This window comes from Cinclus cinclus, chromosome 6 (assembly GCF_963662255.1).
Source record: "Cinclus cinclus chromosome 6, bCinCin1.1, whole genome shotgun sequence".
Lineage (NCBI taxonomy): Eukaryota > Metazoa > Chordata > Aves > Passeriformes > Cinclidae > Cinclus > Cinclus cinclus.
In genome coordinates, this window is record NC_085051.1 from 24,273,312 (window position 1) to 24,298,032 (window position 24,721).

Genomic DNA, 24,721 nt, shown 5'->3' on the forward strand with positions numbered 1-24,721 from the left:
AGAAAGAAGTGGACAGTGACATATTGTGGAAGTCTTGTGTTTCCCCTGGCATGAATTTTGCACCTGCACTGTAACCTTAGTGATTGTTTAAAATCTGGATGGGAGTGAGACTGGTACCAAGATAAAGGCTGTGAAATCAACCAAGATGTGGCAGTCTTGTGTTCCCCGTGACATGAATTGAGCAGCTGCAGCATGCCTTGAGCTGTGGGCTTTGTGGTTCTCCGAATTTTACCCTTAGGTGTAATGCTAACCCTAGGCATAATCCTAAACCTAGGTGAAGTGGCAAAATGAGCCATGGGCGATGGGTCACCTGAAGAAGAAAGAAGAAGAGGGAACTATGTTGTGGAGGGCTTGTGTTCGCCTTGCTAAGAATACTGAATATCCAGTGTGCCTGGTGCTGTGGGCTTTGTGGTTCTCTGAACCCTTGCCTGGGGCGTATCCCGAACCATACGCCCATGCATAAAACCAGCCATGAGCTGTGGGTGGTCAGAAGAAGAAAGGTGTGGAGGGAGCCATGTTTTGGCAGTCTTATGTCCTTCTTGGAATGACTTTTCCATCTGCATTGTGGCTGGAACTCTGGGTACTGTGGTTAGCTGAACCCTAACTGTAGGCATTCCCATAGCCCTAGGCGTAACCCTAAACCTAACCCCAGGCCCAGGAATAAAAGCAGGCATGGGTTGTGGGTGATGAGAAGGAGAAAGCTGTGGAGGAAGCCATGTTGTGGAGGTCTTATGTTCTTGACATGACTATTCGATCTGCAGTATGGCTGGACCCGTGGGCTTTGTGGTTCTCTAAACCCTATCCCTAGGCATAACCCTAACCCTAGAAACAGGTGTAAAAGCAGCCATTGGTGGTAAGAAGAAGAAAGGTGTGGAGGAGCCACGTTCTGGCAGTCTTGTGTTCCACTTGGCATGTCATTTGCAGCTGCAGTGTTCCTGGAGCTGTGGGCTTTGTGTTTTTCTGAACCCTAACCGTAGGCATAACCCTAACCCTAGGTGTAACCCTAACCCTAGAATCAGGTGTAAAAGCAGCCATGGGCTGTGGGGCGTGAGAAGGAGAATGGTTTGGAGCGAGCCATGTTGTGGCAGTCTTATGTTCTCCTTGGGATGACTTTTCCATCTGCAGTTTGGCTGGAACTGTGGGCACTGTGGTTCTCTGAAGCCTAACCCTAGGCATTACCCTAACCCTAGGCGTAACCATAACCCTAACCCTAGGCCTAACCCTAGGCCCAGAAGTAAAAGGAGCCATGGGCTGTGGGTGGTGAGAAGGAGAAAAGTGTGGAGGGAGCCATGTTGTGGTGGTCTTGTGTTCCACTTGGCATGACATTTGCAGCTGCAAGATTCCTGGAGCTGTGGGCTTTGTGGTTCTCTGAACCCTAACCCTAGGCATAACCCTAACCCTAGAAACAGGTATAAAAAGAAACAGGGGTTGTGGGGGGTCAGAAGAAGAAAGGTGTGGAGGGAGCCATGTTTTGGCTTTCGTGTTTTCCGCTGGGCATGTCATTTGCAGCTGCAATTTTCCTGGAGCTGTGGGCTTTTTGGTTCTCTGAACCCTAACCCTAGGCATAACCCTGACCCTCGGCATAACTCTAACCCTAGAAACAGGAGTCAAAGGAACCATGGGCTGTGGGGGTTCCGAAGGAGAAAGCTGTGAAGGGAGCCATGTTGTTGCAGTCTTGTGTTCCCCTTGGCACGACATTTGCAGCTGCAACGTTCCTGGAGATGTGGGCTTGGTAGTTTTCTGAACCCTATCCGCTGGCACTACCCTAGCCCTAGTCGTATTCATAACCCTAGGTGGAGCAGAAAAAGTAATCCATGAGCTGTGTCTGGTCTCAGTTAGAAATGTGTGGAGGGAGCCATGTTTCTGCAGCCTTGTGTTTCTCTTGGCATGATTTTTCCATTTGCAGTGTGCCTGTAGCTGTGGGCTTTGTGGTTCTCTGAACACTAACCCTAGTCGTAACCCTAACCCTAGAAACGGGAGTAAAAGCTGCCATGGGCTGTGGCTTGTCAGAAGGAGAAAGGTATGGAGGGAGCCATGTTGTGGCAGTCTTGTGGTCCCCTTGGCATGGCATTTGCAGCTTCATTGTTCTTGGAGATTTGGGCTTTATGGTTTTCTCAACCCTAACCCTAGGGATACCCATTACCCTTGCCGAAGCTTTGGAATCCACATGGTTGTGATAGTGGTTGCAAGAAATGAGGTGTGAAATGCATCAAGTTTTGGCAGTCTTTTATTCAGGTGACTTGTTTTGGGTGGTGAAAAATCAGTCTTTCAGCTTTTTCAGTTTGAGGGATAGTTTTTCATTAATGGGTCTCATTCCATGAGAAATTTTTATTTCTTGTCTTGTTATTTCTAAAATATGTTTGGGGTTTTTTGGGCCTTTCTAATTATTTCTACTTTCGGCCATTCACTGTTTGCCCTGTGTACAAGCATTGCACTGAGGCCTATGTCTAGTGACCTGACACTGGGGAGATACTTGTCACTGGGAGATTCCTTGATTCACCTTTGGATTTTGTAGTTGCTTTTCAGATAGTTCATGATTCAGGCAAAGTCACTTTATCAGCTGATCTAAAATTCTTGGTTTTTGTCGTCATCTGCTCTGTATTATAAGCAAGGGCATATAAATGATGAAGTTATTCCTTGGTGCACCAGTGAGCACTTTTTCAGACCTGGTTCTGAGCTACCATTCTGGTATAAGCCTGTCAAAGTAAGAGACAGAAATTAAAATGTATTTATGCAAAATGTACAATTTGGTTTATAGGTACAGTTGGTGGAAGCTGTGTAGATACAAGATCACAAAGTACATGGATTTAGTATCCTGTTAGATCCTTTTAAAAATCTAGTTTGCCCTGGTGCTGTTTCTTTATCAGATATTTTAAGATGCTAGTGAAATGCATATTTTTTTCTGCCAGAAACTGGAGTAGCCCTTCCCACAGTCTTTTTTACCGTATCATAAGTTAAGACAGAGAAGTTGTATTAGGGAAAATCACATGTCTTCCTCTCATCTGTCCTTTACATTTGCTCTGAACTCCAGTTGCTATGGCTTCTAGCCGTTACTTTTGGAGACATTTTTCTGTAGCCAGCTAAATCAGCAAGCTCACTGTCTAAATGTTTAATTTATATTTGTTCATCTCCATGTCTTCAAATGCTTGTACCCCTACTCTTAGTCACCATTTATTGAAGTAATGCTTTGTATTCTTTAATCTTCTCTTGTAATTTAATCTTCCAGCTTTCATTTTTTTATCTCTTTTGAATTGTCTCCAAAAACCTTTCTTTTTTTGTTTTTTCTCCCCTTATTCTGGTTGTGTTTAAATGTACATAATGTGATAAGTACAGTTTTACCAGAAGCCCACAGAGGGTAGTTTTTTTCTATTTCTTTTGGATAACAGCCTTTACTTACACAGTTGGAAACCATTGAGGGGGGTCAGACTTCAGGGGGGGTTGCTGTCTTGATGCATTGAAAATTCTGTACAATTTTTTCCTGCTCTTGCTTTTCTGACTTGCTCCACATCACTGCACTTCTGTTTTTCTCATCTGCTGTAGTTCTGTATTTTTTTTTTCCTCCAGATGGATTGCATGTATTTTAAAGGTTGCTTTTTTCATCTTTCTTGCACATGTATTTATAGCTTCCAAAAACCTTTCCCCCGTGTTTTAAAATCCATCCAGTCTAGCAGGATTTGCTAACTATATTACTGTTTTCCCTTTTCCAAATCATGTTTAAAGATGTTAAAAATGTCTTCTTTCTGACAGCTTTGGACTTGGAGCTTTATGCATGTGTGACAGGGTCACAGCTATATCAGTTTGAATTAATTTGGTTAAAGAACCTTCCTGCTGAGTGATGTTGAGTATTGTTTCAACATTTAGGTATGGTGCTGGTTGTCTTTGTGCAGTCCATAGGACCAAGCTTAAAAATTACACAGCTGTTAGTTTCATAAATACTACTCCTCCATCTAGTTGTAAAAATTAATGCACCCGCCACAGGTATTTCTTCTGCCTTGAGTTTTGTAGTAAGACTGTTTCATAAGTTTGTAATACTTTTCAAGACATGCAAAATGAAAATAGCATAAGTAGGAAACTCCATCATATTCTTAGTGCACTTACAGTGGCTGACATATTCATATTCAGTTGAGTAAAAATCTGTTTATAGCTTGGCCAGCATACAGTACAAAAAGGTTTAGGAAACCTGGTGAAACTGTATTATTTAATATCTAATTTAATATGCACCTTAGAGAGAATCAGAAAGCATTTTTGTTGCCTCTCTGCCAACAGCCTGTAATACAAAGCACTTGTTACTCAAACTGTTAATTAAAAATGAGTCAGAGCCATGTTTGAAGCAATATTTTGTGGATATTTTAATTATACCCTACTCCAAAACTCCCAAAAGAAATGCTGCATTACATTCTTTGAGAATTCTTGTAAGTTGTTTGACAGTTCTTTCCTGCCTTTCTGCCTGCCTTCCTTCCTTTATTCCTTCCTGCCTCCCTGCCTCCCTCATGGCTTTAGATTTGCAGTCAATGAACTGGAAGAGTAGGGCTTGGCAACATGGCCTCTAAGCCACTGCTGACCAGTGCAATACAGTGATTATTTCTGATTCAAATTAACCCTTCTTCCAGATTATTTACTAGCAGTCAGTGGAATGCAGATTTCTATTGCTTGGAGAGTTTCTTCCATCCTGCTCTTAAAATAGAGGTTTTGAAGATGCAATTAATAAATTTTGTTGCATGAAACTTTAATAATTCATTGTATTAGGAATCCACTGGCCATTGATGTGATTTTCTGAGAACTGCAGCACTTTTGGATTGTACTAAGGAGCACCTTGGTTATATAAGTGTACATTGTATACACCTTGCTGCTAGTATTTCAGAGAGATTGGGTGGAGTTCACAGCAGGTCAGGGCTGTCGTGATTTGGCAGTTACAAATTTTGTTCAGAAATAAAGTCATGAATTGTCATCAAATGTGGTAGTTGTGAGCTAGAGGTTCATGCTTTTTCTGTTCGCTCCCTTCAGATTGCCCTGATTAGCATTTCACATGGAAACCTGGCTTTGCTAAAGAACAATTTTTAAACTTCAGTCTGAAAAACAAAAGCTCTCTAGTAGTATTGACTTTTAACAGGTGAGGTATGTATGAACATCAAGTGTTTGTTGCTTGTGTTCTTGGGGGATTTTTTTTTGCAAATCTCTGAAATGTATCTGTAGCTGGAGAGTACATGTAAGGAATTGCTTTTAGCAGATACCTAGCTTGGGGGTGGTACAGATAGCAGTGATGCTGGGAATTGTCTGCAATTTGAATTTCAGAGATAGAAGGCTTGGAGACAGGACTCCAAATGTGGAGTAAGGATAGGTTTTGTAGCCTGTTTTGAAAACATAGGTGGAATTTGTCTCTAAATAAAGTGTGCCTGTTTTCAAGCTGTTAGGTTTAGGGTGATTTTTGAATTCCATGTGCTTCCTAGCATATATGGATGTTAGAGGACTTAGAAGAACATGAAATTAGAATCTTTTTTGGACCTGAAGGTCCTTAGAATAATGGTAAGAGTAAGAATCATATTGCCCCGGGTCTGACAGCAGTGGGTACTAGTGAGAAAGGTGGCCAGAAGGTAGTTTTATTTCTGGCATTCACAAATGCTGATGCCCTTGCAATGTTTAATGTTTTTCATTCTAGCCAGAGGAAGATAACTTGGAAATATCAGCAAAACATGATTACTGGAATACAAATTAAAATAAAATCTTGAGAGTAGTTTTTAAGTTGACAATACAAAAGTGAGGTAGGTGATAAAAATTTTGATGGATGTGAAGCTGAAGAGCAAATCATACAATTTGTGGGGATAAAATGACTTAACCAATCCCCATCTCAAATGCTGCACTTGCTTTGGATGTGGAAAAAATTCAGGCTGTGGAGATCCAGAATTAGTTCTTGACAAGACTGCCGCTATTTGGGAAACATTCCAATTAAGTGGTTGGTCAGTTGGTCAGTAGCCTGGGAGGAACAGAGTATGTGTACATTTCCATTGTAAACAGATGGAGAATTCCAAATACTGCAGGAAGAAGGGCCTGAAACAGAAAGACTTGCAGAGTTTTAGCACAAAGCCAAGGTTTTTTTGTTCTAGCATATTAACTCTTAATGAGTACAATGCACAGAATATGTGAAAAGATGCAGAGTTTTCCTCAGTGCTGTTGCATTCTGAGCTTCATGCAAGTATCAGTAGAATGTATCCAGTGTGGTCTGCAAACCTCACTCACTAACTCTCACTGGGTGAGCTATGCAAGCTCCTGCAGCCATAAGTAACCAAGCTTTAAACCTGAAAGCAAATACCCTGCACATCTGCTTCACTGAGGCACAAGTTAGTTTTATTAGAATCCTTGGTAATGTGAAAATAAAATTGGTTAGGAGAATATGAGGACCTGGCTTACTGCAACACATTACCTCCAGTGAAAGAGTTCATGTGGACTAATATGTTTCTGAGAACAAGAATAGTGTACAAATACCAGCCTCTTGCTGTGATGTTGAAGAATGTGTTGGTGTGGTCCCTTGGGTCTTTTAAGAAAGATTTGACATCTCTGGGTCAACAGGGTGATCTTCTGACAACTCCAAGTAGAAGTGCAAATAATATGTCCAGTTACTGCCCAGAGAAATTTTTCACTCTTGGCTGAAGTCAAATCACATAGATGCAGGCACGTTTATACTAGGAAGAGGACATGGAAACACAACCCTTTTTGACTAAAACAGGAAATCCCTCCTTTTAATAGAGTGGAGCATAGTTGTCTGGTTGAGACCAAGTAGTTTATATCTTCTGTGTACTGGCAGATTCTGTCAGGTATCTTTAGGAAAACAGATCATATCCAAAACCTGTGTTGGTAAACACTGCTTATGTAGGGTGCTGTAAAAAAGAGCTGTATTCAACATCACTGGAAAATGCAGCAGAACCTTGACATGAAGATTTGCACAGATATGCACATTTGAGTATGTATGCAGAAATATGCAGGAATAGTATGTTGTAAGAGTTATATTGCTGTTTTGACCAATTCAGCTGTGTCTGCTTGAGTCTGCTAAGACAGAACTTAGAGGAAGGTAAAAACTCATTAGAACCCTTCATAAAATACTGTATTACTATCTCATGTCATGGTTAAACATGGGAGCAATGTCTGTTTTAGCAAACTGGTGTGAAGAAAAGGAAAATGACATCTCTTCAGGATGTTTCTACTTCATGGGACATGGATCTGAGAGCCAAGACATTTTGTTTAATACGAGGTCCAGTATTTGGAGAGCAGAGCTTTTGCAGTTCAGATAAAGCATTGAGCCTATTTGCCCCACAGTAGATACTGTTAGCTTTGGTGCAGTTTGGTGCATAGTTTTAACTAGATTTAATAAATTATGGCAAACATGGTTCCTCATCTGAGATTTTTTATGTGCAGTCATCTTGCCCAAGTCATTTAGGGGGAAGGGAGCCAAAGTGAATTATTACCAATTTACACTAAACTGGGCATGGGCTGAGAAGAAATTGCTGTTTGCTATTTCATAAGAACTTTTTTTAGTACTACTTTCTACCATCTTCCTTAAATTAAATTCAAACCAAGTCTTTCCTCCAGTATTTATTCCTTCCAGACATGTAGGCAGCTGGATGACAGCCTCTTTTCACCTAGATGAGGATGCATATAGCTCTGTCATCAACATATTGTTGACATTTGATCTTGTATACTATTCTACTGAGGCTCAGCAGACAGAGAACAGAATGGAATGGCAGCTGTGTGCAAATCCTTTGCTCTTGTCATTGGATTTTTAACACATTGTAGATGTTGCTGTTACAGTCTCAGCATGACATTTGATGAGGAATTCACAGATACTGATTTTGGTTTGCAGTCTGAGTTAAGGGCAAGAATAAAAAAGGTTTTCATTCCTATTGCCAGAGAAATGACCATATCTTTATTAGATGGGTGCAGCATTGAGAGCAGTTGGTGATTTTTGCAGGAGAGAGTTGCAATGGGATATAGTCCTGTTGGCACCATTGAGTTTGCTTGTGCATCTGCACTGAATATACATACATGTGTATCTACCCTTCAGTCACTCCAATCCCTTTGGCATTCCTGTTTCTCTCCTTTCATCTTTTCTAGCCATGTGCATGTGCAAATGAAAGGATAATTGGTTTGTTTAACAATTTCTTGCTTACTCAACCAGGTTTGGGTCCAGGTTTGGACCAGTTCCCTAAAGGAGTTTTTGGAGCTATTACTCTGGATTTACAGCCTTTGAAAGACAGGTGTTAAAATAATGAGCCACTTCATTGCAAGTGTGTTATTTTCCTGAGTGAGAGCTTTGTTACCTAAGATGATCTATTTCTTCATGAGACCCTGTTCCCACTAGTTATTTTTAAATGTCGTAGTTGCATGGCAGGCTTGTGAAATAAAGTACCAGCTGATAATGTGAAGAGCTCACTTAAAGAAAGAAAAGGTGTGCTTTAATGAGACTTCTCTGAATTTGAAATATCAGCAATAAATTATGTGATCAGCCAGGATCAGGAAGAACCAACAATCTTTTACATTTGCAGAAAGTTTCTCAGTCCATCCAACAGGAATTTCTGGTGGTGGCCTGTTTTAGAAATTGGATCAACTATCCATAGTTAAGGTTTCAGTTGTTGATGAAAACTAAGAGTTCTTATTTAATTTGCTGTGGCTCAGAAAGTAAAGCTAGGATTTTCTGCATGGACAACAGGTGCAGAAAAAGGCAGAAAGAGGTTTGTTAGATTGGTAAAGATTGAATAAAAAAATTATATATAATCCTAGTGCATCTGAGGAAGATAAATGGAGTTGAAAGAAATTTTATTTGTGCTGAGCACTGGACGATAAAATCCATTTGAGGATAGGACTGACAAATCCAAAAAGATAAGTGCATTTTTTTCACTTCTGTTTTAACAGAGATCTCTTGGAAAGATGTTTATGTTGTTAGCAGGAATCAGCTGTGGGGGAGGGGTTGAGCAGCATAGACCAACCTGCCTAATAGGGAGAGACTGGGATCAGGAAAGCAAAGCTTTCCCCCATCTCATCATGGAAAATGGGTGCCTTTTTCTTTGTATCTGCATATAGACGTAGAGACTCCTTCTAAACAAAGGGGAGACTTAATGTGTTTCAAAATACTGGTATACACTGTCTTATGAATAAATGTATTGAGCAATCAGTCAGTTATCCCAAGGAGTGCTTGTATTGCTTTGTTTTGCTCTGCTTTAGGCAAGGTAGACTTGAATTTTGCTGTAGGCAGTTCTGGAGTTTGTGACAGTGCAAGTCTTAAACCTGAATTTCATCATATTTTGTGAAATTCATTAATAGGCAGCAAAGTATAAAATATAATCTAAGCAAAAATATACTGGTGTTTATTAAGGAGATTGGGTTAGAATGTATTTTTCTTATTATACTTCTGTGCTTTCAAGAAGCACAAACTAATTGACTGCATAATACAAGTCAGTGATGCAGGCTTACTGGCAAAGGACATGTAGTGTATTCAGTGGAATGGTAGATGCTTTACAGGAGCTTACCTGATACCTTGGTGTCAGAGGTAAGCTAGTTAACACATTGGCATTATAAAAATGTCAGGTAAGATATTTCAGTGGTAACACACTATTGGGAGGAGGCAAAAAAAAAAAGAAAAGATTAATTGATTTAAATGCTGTCTTGGCAAGGTTCTTGCAATCAAACAAAGTCAAACTTGCTGTACTTATGCCTTCATGCTGTCACTGCATCTTATCTGCTGCTCTGGCAAATACAATTGGAGTTCACAATTTTCTGCATTTGTTTTAATGCTGTTTGAGTAGTTTCAGACTGTATGTAGGCCTTGCTTGGAGATGTAGTTTCAGTGAATTTAATACAGTATTGTGGATTGGCTGTGATTTTTAGGACTGCATCTGTGATGTATTTCACATACCACAGAATGCTAAATGAGGTATGAATTAACCTGTGCTGGCCAGAGTCTCTGGTATAGCTGCAGTTGTACTGACAAAGCTGTGCAGCCTCTGCAATCACTGTGGTAGTATCACCTGTACCAATATGAAGAACACTCTGTTTACCAGTATAAACTTTGCATCTGTGGAGGTAAGAGGTACAATTACTGGCTGCCATTACAGTTATACTCTTCCAGCAGGGATAAATGATCCTTTCTGAAGCTCTTCCTCGGCAACCCAGCTCTGAGTAGCTGCAAAACTCTGTATTTTACCAGTCCTCAAAGTGGTTTCTATGCATTTAACACATCAGATATTTCTTTCCCTGTGTGTTTTCATTGTCTCCCAGCCTTTGGTGGCAGTGTTAATTCAGTTGAAAATTAATAATTGTGTTTTAGGCTGGTGATTTACAAACCCACCTTATCTGCTTCAGGGATAGCAGGATCTCCCCATGTAAAGGAGACAACTGCTGCACTCCCTTCACAAGCAGTCTTAATCAAGGCTGATCTAATAGCCAGCTTACTGCTTAGGCTAAGCAAAGGTAATGGGTTGAAGTTTATTGGCATCTTGAGAGCAAATGTACCTAGTCGAAAGCAAAAGTGTCTCTATTGAATTAAAAAAAGATAAAAAGAGATCCTACTGAGTTTTCCTACCTGTTTGTGCCAAAACTTTCTCTTCTCCAGCTTCAAAACATGTTTGTTCTTTCTTCAGTGCCAGAGAGAAGAAAGGTTTCACTCTGCCAAATAAGTAGTGTTCAGCACTCCCCTCCTTTCCATTGCTCTCCTTAGAGATAGGAAGGCCTGGAGCACAGAGGTGTCTGTGCAGATGATGTGATGCCTCTGCTTTGGCCAGGCATGGCACTGCCTACATCCAGCGAGTGGTGCAGCACTGTGGCCAGCTGGCAGCAGGAGCACAGACTTGGGGCAGCCTGCTGCTGCTTTGATGATTGAGAGGATTCTGGCAATTGTACTGTCCAGCTTTTTAGTGTTGCAACATCCCAGAAATGGGGGAGAAAGGTGGAATTTGAAGGGTGTTATTAAAAAGCAGCAGCTTCCCTAATACAGAATGGGAGGGGAGGACAGAAGCACTAGCTGAATAATGAGGGCGTAGCAGAGACTTTCAGCAAAAAGTTTCCTTACCCCTCCAGGGCAGGTATAAATTAACTGTCTAACTCTGTGCTTATGTATTGTGCCCTGGGCCTGTCAGCTTGACATTGAGGCAGAGATTGTTGAGAAAGATTCCTTGAGGCTGTTGATTGTCATGCAACCTCTCCTGGCACTCTGCCATAAGTAAATACCTAAGTTTGTGTCTGTGACAGGTGTGACAGTAGTGATGCTACAGCAGTGACAAGTTGGAGGGGAAGCAGCAGCAGTGGGCTTGAAGTGGCCTTTGCACTCCAAATGCAGCTTATTTGTTGAATAATTTGAGGGCCTATTTTTTCCTTATCTTCATGCCTTATATTCCTGTTTTCTTTGAGCCATCTTCTCCTATGGCTGTGAAGAGATGAAAACAGCTTTAGAGTCTGGTGCATGATGCACATGCCCACTACTGTTGAGTGAGGATGGAAAAAGCAGACCAAAGAGGTAAATACAGTACCTCTAGTACAGTTTTTGGAAATGGAAAAGTGTAGACAAAAATTGCTCAACCAAATATTTCCCCAACTTCATGATTACAGGGATTATAGAATGGAAGCAACCGACTTGTGTCTTTAGTGAGTATTGCTTTCTCTTGGTACAAATTGCATTTTGTGTGGAAGTTTAGCTACCTAGACAGTTTTTCTAGAGGAAGACTTTTACCTTCCTGACATCCCCTGAATTCAAGGAAACATGGATTCCTTGAAATGACAGAAGACTGCTGGAATCCCTGGCAAAGTGTGGAGAGATGTTTTTCTACAAACATAAGTACAGGTCAAGCAACTGTTCTATGTAATTCAAGCTGGATCACAGGGCCCTAAAGGGAAGGAGTATGACCTGTCATGTGTACTGAAATTATATTTATATGTCATTGTTGTTGCAAGAGCAACAATGCTTGCTATACTTGTGTTACCTGTTAGGGCTTAAGCTTCATAGGTATGTTCTGAAGCTCACACTCCTCAGACTTCACAGTGTTTGTAGTTAGAGAAACAAACCATTCAAAACTATTTGAGAAGAGCATCTGGACATAAAGGCAGCTGCCAACTTTGTAAAATGCTGAATTGACACATAAAATGGTGTGGCTATGTATTATTGAATTGGGAGTATAGTGATGCTAAGAACAAGTTTGACATTAGTTATGGTGAAGACCATGGAAGCTTTATGTGACTGCTGATGGTGATTATGGGCTGATAACGTGTGGTGCAGTGTGATATCTCCCAGCCAGAAGTGTCACAGTATTAAAAATAAGCTCTCTGGAAACTGATCTAGTATGGTGGGCACCTTAAAGATCAATCATTGTACTTTTACAACAGTGATTGTAAACTGATTCCTGAACCCTTGGCCATCAACATGGCTGTTATACAAGGTCTGCAATTAATCTGTGGACCAGCTCTAATGAAAAGAAACTGTTGAATTATCAACTTTATGTGTTGTTAATTTTAAGCTTAAGTTTGAGGGTTGGCAGCAATCACTTGACCTAGAATCTGGAGAGTTGTGTTTATGTAGGATTCCTGTAGTAACCTGAGTATTTTTCGTAGAAGTTCAGAATTACAAAGCCTGAACAATCCACAGCAAGGAGGTATGGTCAGTCTGTGGTATGTTTTCAGGCTGGCTACTTTGGTTCAAATATCTCAGTAACTTTTTATAAGATTTAGCAGTCAAAACAAGAAGACCAAAAAAAAAAAAATCAAAAAGGAATTAGCTCTGATCTGTGGCAAATAATGCTTCCTGGCAGAGTTTTGACCTTCTTTGAAGAGAAGGACCTGCTGATGTTGAAGGAACTTGATTTTTTTTTTCCACTCTGTGTATAGAGCAGGGGGTCTTGCTAATGGATGCAATTGCAACAGACAGTCTGTATGACTGCATCAGATTGATTAGATGGGTCCTGGTTACTGCTGAGAGTGGTGATTATGCCAGTACAGCTGCTTTCTCTTTTTATGTACTAATTACCACACGCACGGATGTCATCACCCTTAACACTGCATGGAGTTGTCCCATTAGCGTGGGAGTGGAAAGCAGCAGGGGAGGGGAGCTCTTCATCGTGACAAGCTGTTTAGAATTGAATGGAGTGGAATGATGAAGCAACTATTCTGATGCAGAATTTTAAAGCTATCTTGTCTTTGAGATTCAGACCTCGGCCAGCACTTGCAGGTTTTCAAAACCAGACTCATGTCCTTGGAGGAGCATTTTCCATGGGGTGCTGTTTACTGCAAAGCAGTAAAAGCAGTAAAGCTCAGATGTGTCCAGCAAGTCTCCTGCCTTGGTGTGGCTGCTTATGGAGGGTGTGAGACAACAGCTGTGCAAGCTGACCTGCCAGCTGGGAGAGCTTGCTGCTAGCCCAGGAAGGTGATGGCTTCCTGAGATGTCACAAAGCCATTCTCAGTAGAAGAGAAACTGTTTCTGACTTGCCAAAGAAGGATATGATGGAAGAGCCTTGCAGACTTGAGAGACTAAGAATGCTTATTTTATGAATTTATGCTCCTGGTTCTAGCAGAACCCAATCCAATCTCCAAATCCAATCGTCCCATCTGAGAGTGCACCCTAATCTCCATGGTAAGAGGTGTTAACCATCGTGCATCTAATTCCCCCCCACCTCCCCGTTTCTGTTTCTCCCCTTGGTCTTCCCTCCTTGCTGCCCCAGCAAGCAAGGCAGGGCAGGGGAATGGGACTAACATAACAGAGGTGGGTAAGACCTAGCTAAACCCCTAAAGACCTGTTCCTTCTGCCCAAATGCTGAGGTTCTTTGAATTCACTAACTGCTGAGTGATAGCCAAGGCAAAGAGTGGCCAGCTTCTGCCCTACAGAGAAATCCTTTTTTCTTGACTACTGTGACCTCCTTAGAGGAGCATTTAAATTTGTTACAGGTGATGGGAAATAATGTAGCTATATTGTTTTGCTCTGACTTAACTTTGTGCCAGGATGGTCAGGATGAAGGTTCTGGGTACTAGCTATTGGACAGCACATAGTTAAGTAATCCCTGACTCATGCTTCTCAAGTTAAATTGTCAAACAGACAAGATATGCAGTGTGCAACAGCTGTGGAGTAAAATGGCCCCACTTGGTTGAGTCCTAATTATTTACTTGAAGTCACTTCAGCAGTGCAGTAGTGGTTGATGAACGTTCCCATCAACATTTATCCTGTTGTTCTAGCATGCCATCATTCCCTTCTCTGCTTACTGGTTCACCACCATCCCCTTTTCTGTGGAATCTGGAAGAAAGGTTTTATGATGGCTGGATGCTTGCCCACTAGAAAATCCAAAGGAAACCCTGTCTTTCACCTTGGATTTATCCCATTGAAAGTCCAGATTCAAAGTCTATGTTAGTTGCAGTGGTTACAGTTTACTAGCTAAATTTCTGCAGAAATTCTCTTAATGATTTGGTCTTGTGAATGCAGTCTTCAGTCCTACCCTTCTGAAGTCCTGATACTTTAATGGCCCAGTACACTGACACATCTTGTCCCTATCTATTCTAGGTAGCCAAACTGACTCATTACTGCTTTTTCTATTTCCCATGTCTTTATTTTTATGATTTCCATGTGTCATATTTTTGGGCTAAGTGGATTGTTGTCAGTGTACCCGGTTCTGGTTGCTGGATGCTTCACAGCTGTACGCCAGTCAGCCTATTAAAGATTTAAGGGCACATGTATGTACATTTCTAGCAGCTGCTTACTCTCACTGCTGATTTAGTGATTTCTTGCAATGTCCTGTAAAGTGACACGTCTCTGTGGCCATCTGTGCTGCTGCAGGGAAATTTGTTTGAGCCTCCTTGGCTCTCCTGCCTTGCATTGTCCTGTCAAGTAATCTCCTGTTATTGTTCCAGAGAGTTTTCAACGTTCTGTACCCAATGCCTGCTGACCAGAGAAGACATGTCAGCATAAACTCTGCTCGCTGGCTGCCTGAGCCGGGCCTGGGATTGGCATATGGCACCAACAAAGGGGACCTGGTGATTTGCCGACCAGAGTAAGTGCTTGCTTTACATGAGACACTACATGGAGATATAACTGCTTTAGCCATTCTGTTCTCAGGGTGGTGGGGTTAACATGGCTTTTCTTGTGTTTGAAGGATCCAAAAATCCCAATTCTTAAAACTTCTTTTGGACTGCCACAGTGTTTACCAGAATCTCTTACAATCAGTGTTTTGCTGATGGTAGACTTCAGAGAGTGTTTGAAGTGCATCTCATTAGCTCATGTCATTTCCCATGTCTTACTAAGATTTCTGGATCCTTTATTTCTTATATGACTACTGCAGCTTCTCTGGATTTATAGACTTCTAAAAGTTTACAGTGACAGAAAATTTGAGTTGCATTTTTGCTTTCCTCAGCTTTCAAGGACTTTCTGAAGACCACCAACCAGGCTGAAAGTTGCTGACCTAGAATTATCAAATACTTTTTACAGTATTCAAGCAAGAGATTCTGTGAACTGCAAAGATTTTTGTCATGATTATGAGCAAGCCAGAGAATTATTTTGGTGTCCTCACTTAAAGCCTGGTGGTGTGACGTGTACATTTCAGTGCTCTTTAATTTGTATAGAGTTGTGAAAGGTGTAACTGTTCCTTACAGCCTACAGTTCAACACAAGCTAATTTAGTTGTGGTCTGACACAGATGATGACAGTGACACATATTGCTTTCAGTGTTCTTGAGAAGTGTCTGCATAATACTTTGTTGTAACCCTTCTCTCCAATATGTTGTCCAAGTGTTCTTTTGGAGCCATGTTTCTTCTATGCTGCAGGGACACTTCAGGGGTTTCTCTGCTTCAGTTATTTCCTGGTACTTTGTGCTTCACATTTTGGAAGTTCCTTGGAACTTAAAATCTGGCAGCTAGAAACTTAAAGCACTGCTGGTGATCGTACCACATGCATGTGGACTCCATCTGTTGTGCCGTGACATCAAGCGTGTGGTACTTGAGGAGAGTCATGTTGTCAGTTTAGAACCAGAAAAAAATCAGAAAAAATATATGCAATTGTAACAGTGACTAATTCAGCACAGCCTTCTGGTGAAGTCTATGGTTGGAATTCAGACTGGACCAGTTTTAGTAGTACAGAATGGCAGTGCTTTTCAAACAGCCTTCTTGTTCTCTTGAACAAATTCTTTCATCAAGGCCTTATTTATACATGAAGTTCTACAAGCTACTGTTACAAATAAACTGTAATCACTCTCAGGATAAGTGGCTTTCTTTAAGAACAGTTGCTGTATTTTCTAAACTGAAGAATCATTTGAGAATAATGGCTCTTTTCTTAAACTGGAGAGTATTATAAGTTATTGTCAGTATAGAAAAGTGGTTAAGATTTAGTCTACTGATTATGGTTCATGAGATGAACTTGAATGAGAACCCAGGGAAATTAAGTCTCCCTGAGGGTGGATTCTTAGACTGAATGCTGCAGAGTCAAGCTTGATCTGGCTGTCCTGACTTCACACACCCCACATTACATTTCCACATTCCAGTGGTTGCAGTACCCCAAAGCTGAGTGGCATGTCTCTTCCTGACACTTCATTAATTAAAGAGTTAATTTGAACACTTTCATGGTATGTTATGGAAACACAATCAGCCCTTCTGCAACATCTGTGTAAAACCTTCTTAACTCACCATGTTAATTATACACAATCCCAACAAAAATAGGGTGTTTCGTATGTGAACATGAAACAAGGTGGCTGTATAGGTGGGAGATTTATTGGGAGGGATTGACAAAAATGCTTCAGCAGGTTTCCTGCTGGTGGATTGGAGTGATTGATACTTATGGTGATAATTGTAAACATCACATGGACTAGTGGGTTCTTTCTGGAGCAGGACACCTGATGTGTTCTGTTCTCGACTGCACCATTTTATAGACCAACAGCAGTCAAGAGTGACTTGTAAACCTCACCATGGAGGTATAGATACTCACTGAGCTGTATAATTTTCATTGGGGAACTAACATCAGAAAACAAAGGTTAGTGAGGCTTTATCAGAGTAGAAGTGTCTTGCAAGTGTGGTGTCTGTTCCAGATCTACTTGACAGATCCTTAGAGAAAGGAAAAATCCTGACGTGTGGATGCCCTCTCAGTAGTTCTTGACTTAATAAACCTGATTTGAGATTGGTATGTGTATTGACTTTAACTTGAGAACTAACTTGAGAACTGAGGGAGAAAAATATTTCTGTGGTTTCCATACACAGTAATACAGTGAAAGAAAAATACTAAAGGCAGGATTCAGCAGTTGATAGACTACTGCTGTATGGAGGATAGTCTAGCAAACAGCAGGAAGATGCTGTACTGCTGAAATCCCCCTTCTGTTCTAATTTGGCAAAGAATACTGTGGTCAGTAGCAAACAACAGAGATTGTTGTAATTCCCTGGGTCTTAATTCCCATATACAACGGAGGCATTTGAAACCAAGTATTACAGGACAGGAATCATATAAACAGATTGAAATGGCAGCTGTTCCTCAAGCAGAGGATTTAAATGAGTAGACTGGAAGTACAAGCTGACCAAAACAAAAGAAGAAAAAAGGCATAACTTGAACTCCATGGACTCGTGATGGGATGCTAAACAAGTAGTCCTCCCAGTGTTCAAACGAAACACTAGTTAAAAATGGAAATGGCAAGGTCATATTATGTTGGCAGTCCATAACTGTAATCTCAGTGCACAAATTTATAGAGCATATTTTGAAGGTAAGTAAAATAAAAACCATGGAAAGTGGGATCAAATGCATTGTGGTTTGACTAAAGTGGAGTACAGTAGGTTGTGTACTTGTCCTTGAGAATTTTATGGTTTTATTTCTAATCAAAGGGTCAGCCAAGGATTTGCTCTAAGTCTAATATGTCTCTGGTTTAGTAAGGCAGTTCCTGTGTTGGAACTACAATAAAACTGGTTAATTTCTAGAGAATTAGAACAAGATCAGGTAAAACGTGGTGAAGTCCTGGTTAAAGGAAAGAATACAATATTATTGACATCTGGACTCTGTCAGAAAAGAGGTCATAGGAATTCTTTAAAAAATTCTGGAGCTGATTGATTAATACTATTTACACTAATGGCTGGTAATGATGCACTGAATAAATTTGCTGAGGATGTGACATTAGCTTCATCATTGCAGAGAAAAATTAAAGTATTGCAAAGGAATTGGATAGCTGTGGAAGTGACTGGAGCTATAGGAATGAGAACTTAACAGTACAAAGTGCACTTAGTGACTAATTACACTGAGTTCAGTAGATAAAATGATGGAGGAGGAGAAAGACTTGAGGTTTTAGTTGATTGTAGGTGATTAAGCCATCAATACATGAGGCTGTAAGAAAAACTTTAGTTCTAGGATGAGATACAAGATGCTTAACAGCAGAGATGGCAAAATATTAAAATGGGTGTAGAAGAAGCTAGATATCTAAGCTGGAATAGTTTAAAATTTGCCTTTTAACTGGCACAGTAGCTTAGAGTGCTTGATAGTGGGATCAGGGGAACATTTTAACTAGGAAGATCTGCAGTGTGGAGTCTTTATCAGGGCTAGAAAGGAAAGATAAGGAGGGGGTTATATAGCCTATCATAAATATCCAAGAAGCGAGAACTATTTCAGTTTATATCACAGGATGGCCAAGGTTGAAAGGGACTATTGGAAGTCATCTAGTCTAACCTCTGGTCAGGCAGCATCCTTTAGAGTACATAACTCAGGATAGTGACCAGATGTCTTTTTAATATCTCCAGGGAAGGAGACAGTGAAATCTCACTGAGCAACCTGTTCCAGTGCTCAGTCACCTGGACAGTAAAGAAGTCCTTCCTCTTGTTTTGGTGGAATTTTGTGTTCCGGTTTCTGCCCATTCTCTTCTTGGCCTGTTGGTCAGCACTGCCAAGAAAAGCCTGGCTCCATCCTCTTGACATCCTCTCTTCAGTCCCTTAGTCATCAGTGTAGCCCTGCACTGGACCTGCTCCAGGAGCCCCATGTCTCTCTTGTCCTGAGAAGTCCAGAACTGAGCACAGTGCTCCTGATTCGGCTTCATCAGGGCTGTGTAGAGGAGCTGGGTCACCTCTCTTGACTTGTCAAAGAGCTGTTGAAGCTCTTCCTAGTACACCCAGGATTTCATTGGCCTTCTTGCCCACAAGGGCACTGCTGACTCATGAACAATGTGTCCACCAGGACCCCCATGTGCTTCTCCACAGAGCTGCATTCCAGCAGATCAGCCCCTCAACCTGCACATGCCTTTTTTGAATTCTAGTCAGTTCTTCTCTGCCCATCTCTTCTTCCTGTCAATGTCATTCTAAATGGCAGTGCAGCACTCGAGGGCATTGGCCATCCCAGCTTTGTGTCATCATTAAACTTTCTGAAGAGGATCTGCCCCTTCATCCAAGTCATTGATGAATAAATCAAACAGTCCTGGGCCCAGTATTAACCCTCATGGGATACCACTAGTTACAGGCTTCCAGCTGGACTCAGTGCTACTAGTCATGACCCTCTGAGACCTGTCACTCAGCCACCTCAATCCACTACTCCATCCTCACATCCATCCTGCAGGTCCCATCTGCCTATGAGGATATTATGGGAGACAGTGTTACAAGGCTTGCTGAAGTCAAGGTAGAAAACATCCACTGCTCTTCTCCCATCCATCTAACCAGTATTCCCATTGTAGAAGGCAATCGGGTTGGCTAAGTGTGACTTCCCTTTGGTGAGCCCATGCCTGGCTATTCCAACACCTGTATAATGAGACTATTTCAGCTGTCATCCAGATGAGTGTATTGCCACCTGGCTGTTTCAATACTGGAATAATGGGTCTAGCAGTTTGGAACTAGACACATAAATACATATATATGTTTTTATTAGAGAGCAAGAAGGTACAAATTGACTATGACTAGGTTGTTACTGCAAATTAGAGGAAGGTGGCAACCAGGTGCTTTCTGCTATAGCTTGTATATTGATTGGGTGTATGCAAAAGACCCAGCTGTTTGGAAATGCAGCTTGGCTTGCAGAGACGAGTATATGACTTGAGTACTTGTGACTGAGGGTGAGACTGAACTGTTGAGCCATGAGGTAGGTTTTGGTATTTTAAACCCAAGGTTCCCATCTTAACAGGTGTTGACAAGTTGGCTCTCAGAGCTGTTGTGCTCTAAGGAGGTGAGAGCAGATCTGTATTACCTGTTAAAAACTTTGTGTACTTTACCCTCTGAATCCAAGTCTTTGAGGAATGGTGGCCCCAGAAAGAACCCAGGGGATTGGATTCCTGTGCAGCAGTAACCCAGCTTTTAGAAATAACTTCCTCTACAAGTAACCAACAGGAGAAACTATTTACTTTCCACAAGTCTGGTCTTGGAGCTGGAGCAAGAGGACTCAGGTCTGTGGTTCACAGACAAATCCTGCTGATAAGAGAGTGTTGGCTCAGATGTGGCTTGGAAATAGGTTGCAGTCTTTATGAGGTTGTGACAGCCTTTTCCTTTCTGAGGGTCTTGTAGTTGTCAACTACAACACTGTTGTTGGGGTTGCTGTCCTGGTTTGAAAGACAGGTGTTTGCTAAGGAAAGCAGAAGCCTCCCTTTGAACTGAAAAATGTGATCCTTCCTTCCTACAGATTATTATGAGTTTGAAATTAAGGGAGCTCTCAGGCAAAGATATGGGGATAAAAATAACAGTTCTTTACTAGTATATCTAACAAGACAAACAAGAACAACAACAGCTATGAAATTACCCACAAACAGAACAGTAACTCAGTCCCAGTGTTTTTTGGCTGCAGGCACCTTTTCCCTGAGCTGCAGTTCCCGGTGCTGGGGGCGGGCGGGTCCCGCAGAGCTGCAGGAGGGCTGGGGGTGATGGCAGAGCTGTCCCAGGGGGAGAGAGAGATGGAGAGAGAGCTCTCTGCTCACGGTGTGGGTCCCAGTGCTCAGCAGAGTGCTGGATGGTGGTAGTTTATAGCAAGAAGGCAGCAGGGCAGGGTCCGACAACAGTGAGGATGGCTCCCGGCGCTGGCATGGCAGGGATGGGACAGAGGGGGCGATTGTCCTTCTCGTCCAAACTCTCCAGGGGGAAATGGGCCGAGCCAGAGCCTTCCGTCTGCTCTTCTGGCTGTTTGAATCTCGCGGGGGCTTCCCTCTTCTCTCCCCTCCCCCTTGCCACCAGGGTCTAGTCAACAGGTATCTTAGCATGACAATGGGGAAAATTCCACAGAGGGAAAAGGGAAAGAACCAACCCCCAACAGTTGCAAACTGGTAGACTTGCATATATGTTAGATCATGAGTCTGCTGTCTGCTTGCACATGGTTTCACATTAACACATGGTAATCTGTGCTTTTTGGATTTAAGATGAATTTGTGTTCAGTCCAAAAGTGTGGCATTGCAAGGCTCTGGGGCTGTCATGTTCTCAAAAATGGGCACCACTGAGCTAAATCAAGACACTAAATTGATAACAGTGATATTCAGTGGAAGAGCCATGTCAGAATAAACAGGAATCCATTTAGGTATACCATGTGAGGTAGTGTGCTCCATTTAGGAAGTGAAATGAACTATGTACTACTCAACTGTGGCCTGGAGGTCTGTCACAGGAAGTGATACAGAGCAGTGTGAATTCCCCCCACTCCTCTGTTGTCGTGCTGCACACTGACTTTTCTGCATGTCTGGTAGTGCTTTTTTAGCCTCCCAAAGAATGTTTTTCCCTTGCTGCATTCTACCTGACATCCTTTGTAACTGACATCTTCAGTAAAGTTTTGTGCATCTTTCTTGACTCTGCATACTTCAAGGTTTGGTTCAGTTTCTGAATCTTTAGGTTTGCATCATGGAATAAAATCCTCGTGTCTGTCTTATATGGTAGAAACACCTCTCTACTGAACTAAAAAGGAATTTGATTATTAATGCTCATAATCTTTCCTATCCTGTTACATCCCAACAAGAGCTTTCCCCTTCAGAAACATCCCTGGTGAGGCATCTCAAACATTGACTGTCTTGTGAAACATTAACAGGTGAGACCAGAAGTGGTGAGGACCTGCCCTTTGCTGTCTTTGCTTGTGGAGAACCATCATGGGAGAAAGGCAGGCATCCAAATATCAATCATTTGTTGTTTCATCTTGAGTGTCCTCTCTTCTGTGCTCAGGAGCAGGTTGTGGAAGGATTCGGTCTCACATTAGTTTGCAAATACTATTCCCAAAACCTCACTGTTCTGAGAAAACTTCAAGCTCTTGAAGCACCTTGTCTAAGACTAGCTTTTTAAGGCAGACATCCACAAGAGAGGAGGGATTTCTTCAGCAGTCAGAGCCTCTGGTAATGGAATTCATATACCCCTGAAGATGCATCTGGTTCAGAGGCAGCATTCCTTAGATTTCTCTCATTGGGAAGTAGGTGTGGAGAGTCTCAATCTGATTTAGTGCTATTCAGTGTGCATATTTTAATTCTTTGGGGTGAGATCTGCCTCTAACATGAAATTATTCCAGGAAAATTTTCTTTATGATAAATTCCTATGCTTTGCAAGGAAAGCAATCATTTATCTGTCTGTGCCAGTTTTTTTTTTTTTTTTCTCTGAGAATGGCATATCCTCCCATCTAGTCATGGGGACAGTGTGTCTACATCTAGTTATCAGCACTGGTAAAGGGATGTTAATCTATGCAGCTGCCTGGCACAGCATGTCTCACCACTGGCTGGCTCCATTCCTCAGGCTCTGCAGCCTCCAGCCATGATGCTCCCAGCAGCATAAGCTACATCCTTTGCTTCTTAAGAATACCTCCTGGAGGATGGAGTAAACAAGGAGGCAGAAGGAGGAGCTGTCTTCCTTCATGTGTAACCAAGGGATGTTAGCAGCCCTGTGTAGGGAATGTTCACTATTGTTAACTGGGGTAGCTGTAGATACTATTTATGTCTGAGTCCTCACTGCAAATGGCCTTTTGAAAGGCAGCATCTGCACGGGGTGTTTAACAAGGAAATGAATGCATGTCCTGGACTTTTGCTGCCTGTTAACCACAAGATACACTGAGTTGTCTAAATGAGGGTAAAATATGCTTTTAATTGATAAAAGGACGGAAAAGGAGGAAAGATGGCCAATTTTGCATTATAGATGCATCCTGCAAGCATGCATTTGGATTTTGTTATTCATGCATTTAAGAAAAAGACCTAAATGAATTATTTTCAAATTCTGCAAGGAAGCCTGGGTAACCTCAGTGCCAAAGGCTTGATCATTTGCAGTTGAAGAACTAGAGAGCTAATGTGGAGGCTTGAAAAAGTATTTCCATTCTGATACCATTTTTTATTCTTTTTCCCTTTTTGTATGTGAATGGGATATCCAGGAAGACTGATGGCATTAAGTGAAAGTTGCCCTCATACAATTCCACTTAATATGTCTGTGGTTCCTAAAGTTAAATTTTGAAAGCTGCTTTTAGTTTTCGGTTATTAGCAAGTTCATTTCCTTCGCCCAGTTCTTCAAGATATACTGTAGCACTGACTATTTAGTGACATTCATTTTCCACCATGAGAAAGGGAGCTTGGTACAGAGCTCTGTGTTAAGAGATTGTAGCCTGGTATTTACCAGCTTGTGTACTGCATCACTGGCATCTGCAGGTCCTAACTAGTCCTGAGTTTCAGCAGCACTCTTTGTAAGAGCACAGCCATGTGCTGTAGAAACAGTTACCAGATACTTCACTTATATCTATTCAGATCACACCTGCCACCTTTTCTTTCTGTACTTTTTTCTAATTCTGTCTTCAAAAGCAGTTAAATTTCATGCAAGCAATTATTTTACTAACTACCTACTGCATGTGGCTCACTCTTTCATTGTTTCAATATACCTTCTTTTTTCTTTTTGTTATATTACTCTCTTTAAGAATAAAAGTTACACTTAAAAGACAGTAATAGTCAGTTTTAAGTATGGCTTTCTTTATGAAGAACGCTACTAAGTTGACTTTTTTGCCCTTTTGTCATTTCCTTTTTTTTTTTTTTTTTGGTAACATGTTAAAAAACAGGTGGGAATGACTCAAAAAAGTTAACTTAAAAAACAAATCCTAAATGAATGCAACTAGCTGCTATGCTATGTCTGGCATATTTCTTGCTCCCTAATTGCACAAGTACACTTGGATATTTTATAAATGGAGACTTCAGAGAAGAGAGTTCAATATCTTGTCCACTTTGAAACATCTTTGATTTTTGTCATTAGCTTCACAAACGAATAGACCTTTTTTTATTCTAATACCATGTTCCTCATATTTATTTTTAGAATGTCTTTTCCATCTCTTGCAGCACAAGTTCTCCGGCTGTCTTATAACCTTTTCTCCACAGAGCTATACTAGACCTTCCCTGTTCACTTGTTTACTTCCTTGGCTTTCCAATAAGATTTTCTTTTATTTTCCAGTCTTTAATCTATATTATTTGTGGAGTTTTATTTGGAGTCACTTATGCCTGTTTTTTCCAGCAGGACTCTGCTAATGAATCCAGCTAGCAAATAAAGCAACCAGTTTGTTGGTTTTTTTTTTTTCCTATTTTCTTTCCCTATTTTAATTCCTTCTGAAAATGGTCTTAACTTCATGTCTACAAACTGTGAATAATTGGAGAAATAATTGCAGTTTGAGTTCTTGATGACTTTTTGCTTTTTTTTCCTTTTCTTTTGGGGACATTTTCTCCTGTATGCTAAACAGAATACTTTTCAGTTGGATAATTTCAAGGCTGCTGAAGATTAAAAATAGAAAACTTTGCTTGCCCTGTGGATCTCATTGAGATTTGACCAAACCAAGATCTTGGTTCTGGAGCTTGGCAGCTTTG

The 24,721-nt window shown here is 41.2% G+C and overlaps 1 protein-coding gene across 3 annotated transcripts in view; it reads left to right on the top strand.

Annotated features, from left to right (window-relative positions):
* Nucleotides 1-24,721, top strand: part of AMBRA1 (autophagy and beclin 1 regulator 1) — a 133,096-nt gene that overhangs the window by 89,064 nt on the left and 19,311 nt on the right. For all 3 annotated transcript variants that reach the window (XM_062495322.1, XM_062495324.1, XM_062495323.1), the window contains one exon: nt 14,866-15,005. In XM_062495322.1, the coding sequence (XP_062351306.1) occupies nt 14,866-15,005 (140 nt within the window). The remainder of the gene's footprint in view (nt 1-14,865; nt 15,006-24,721) is intronic.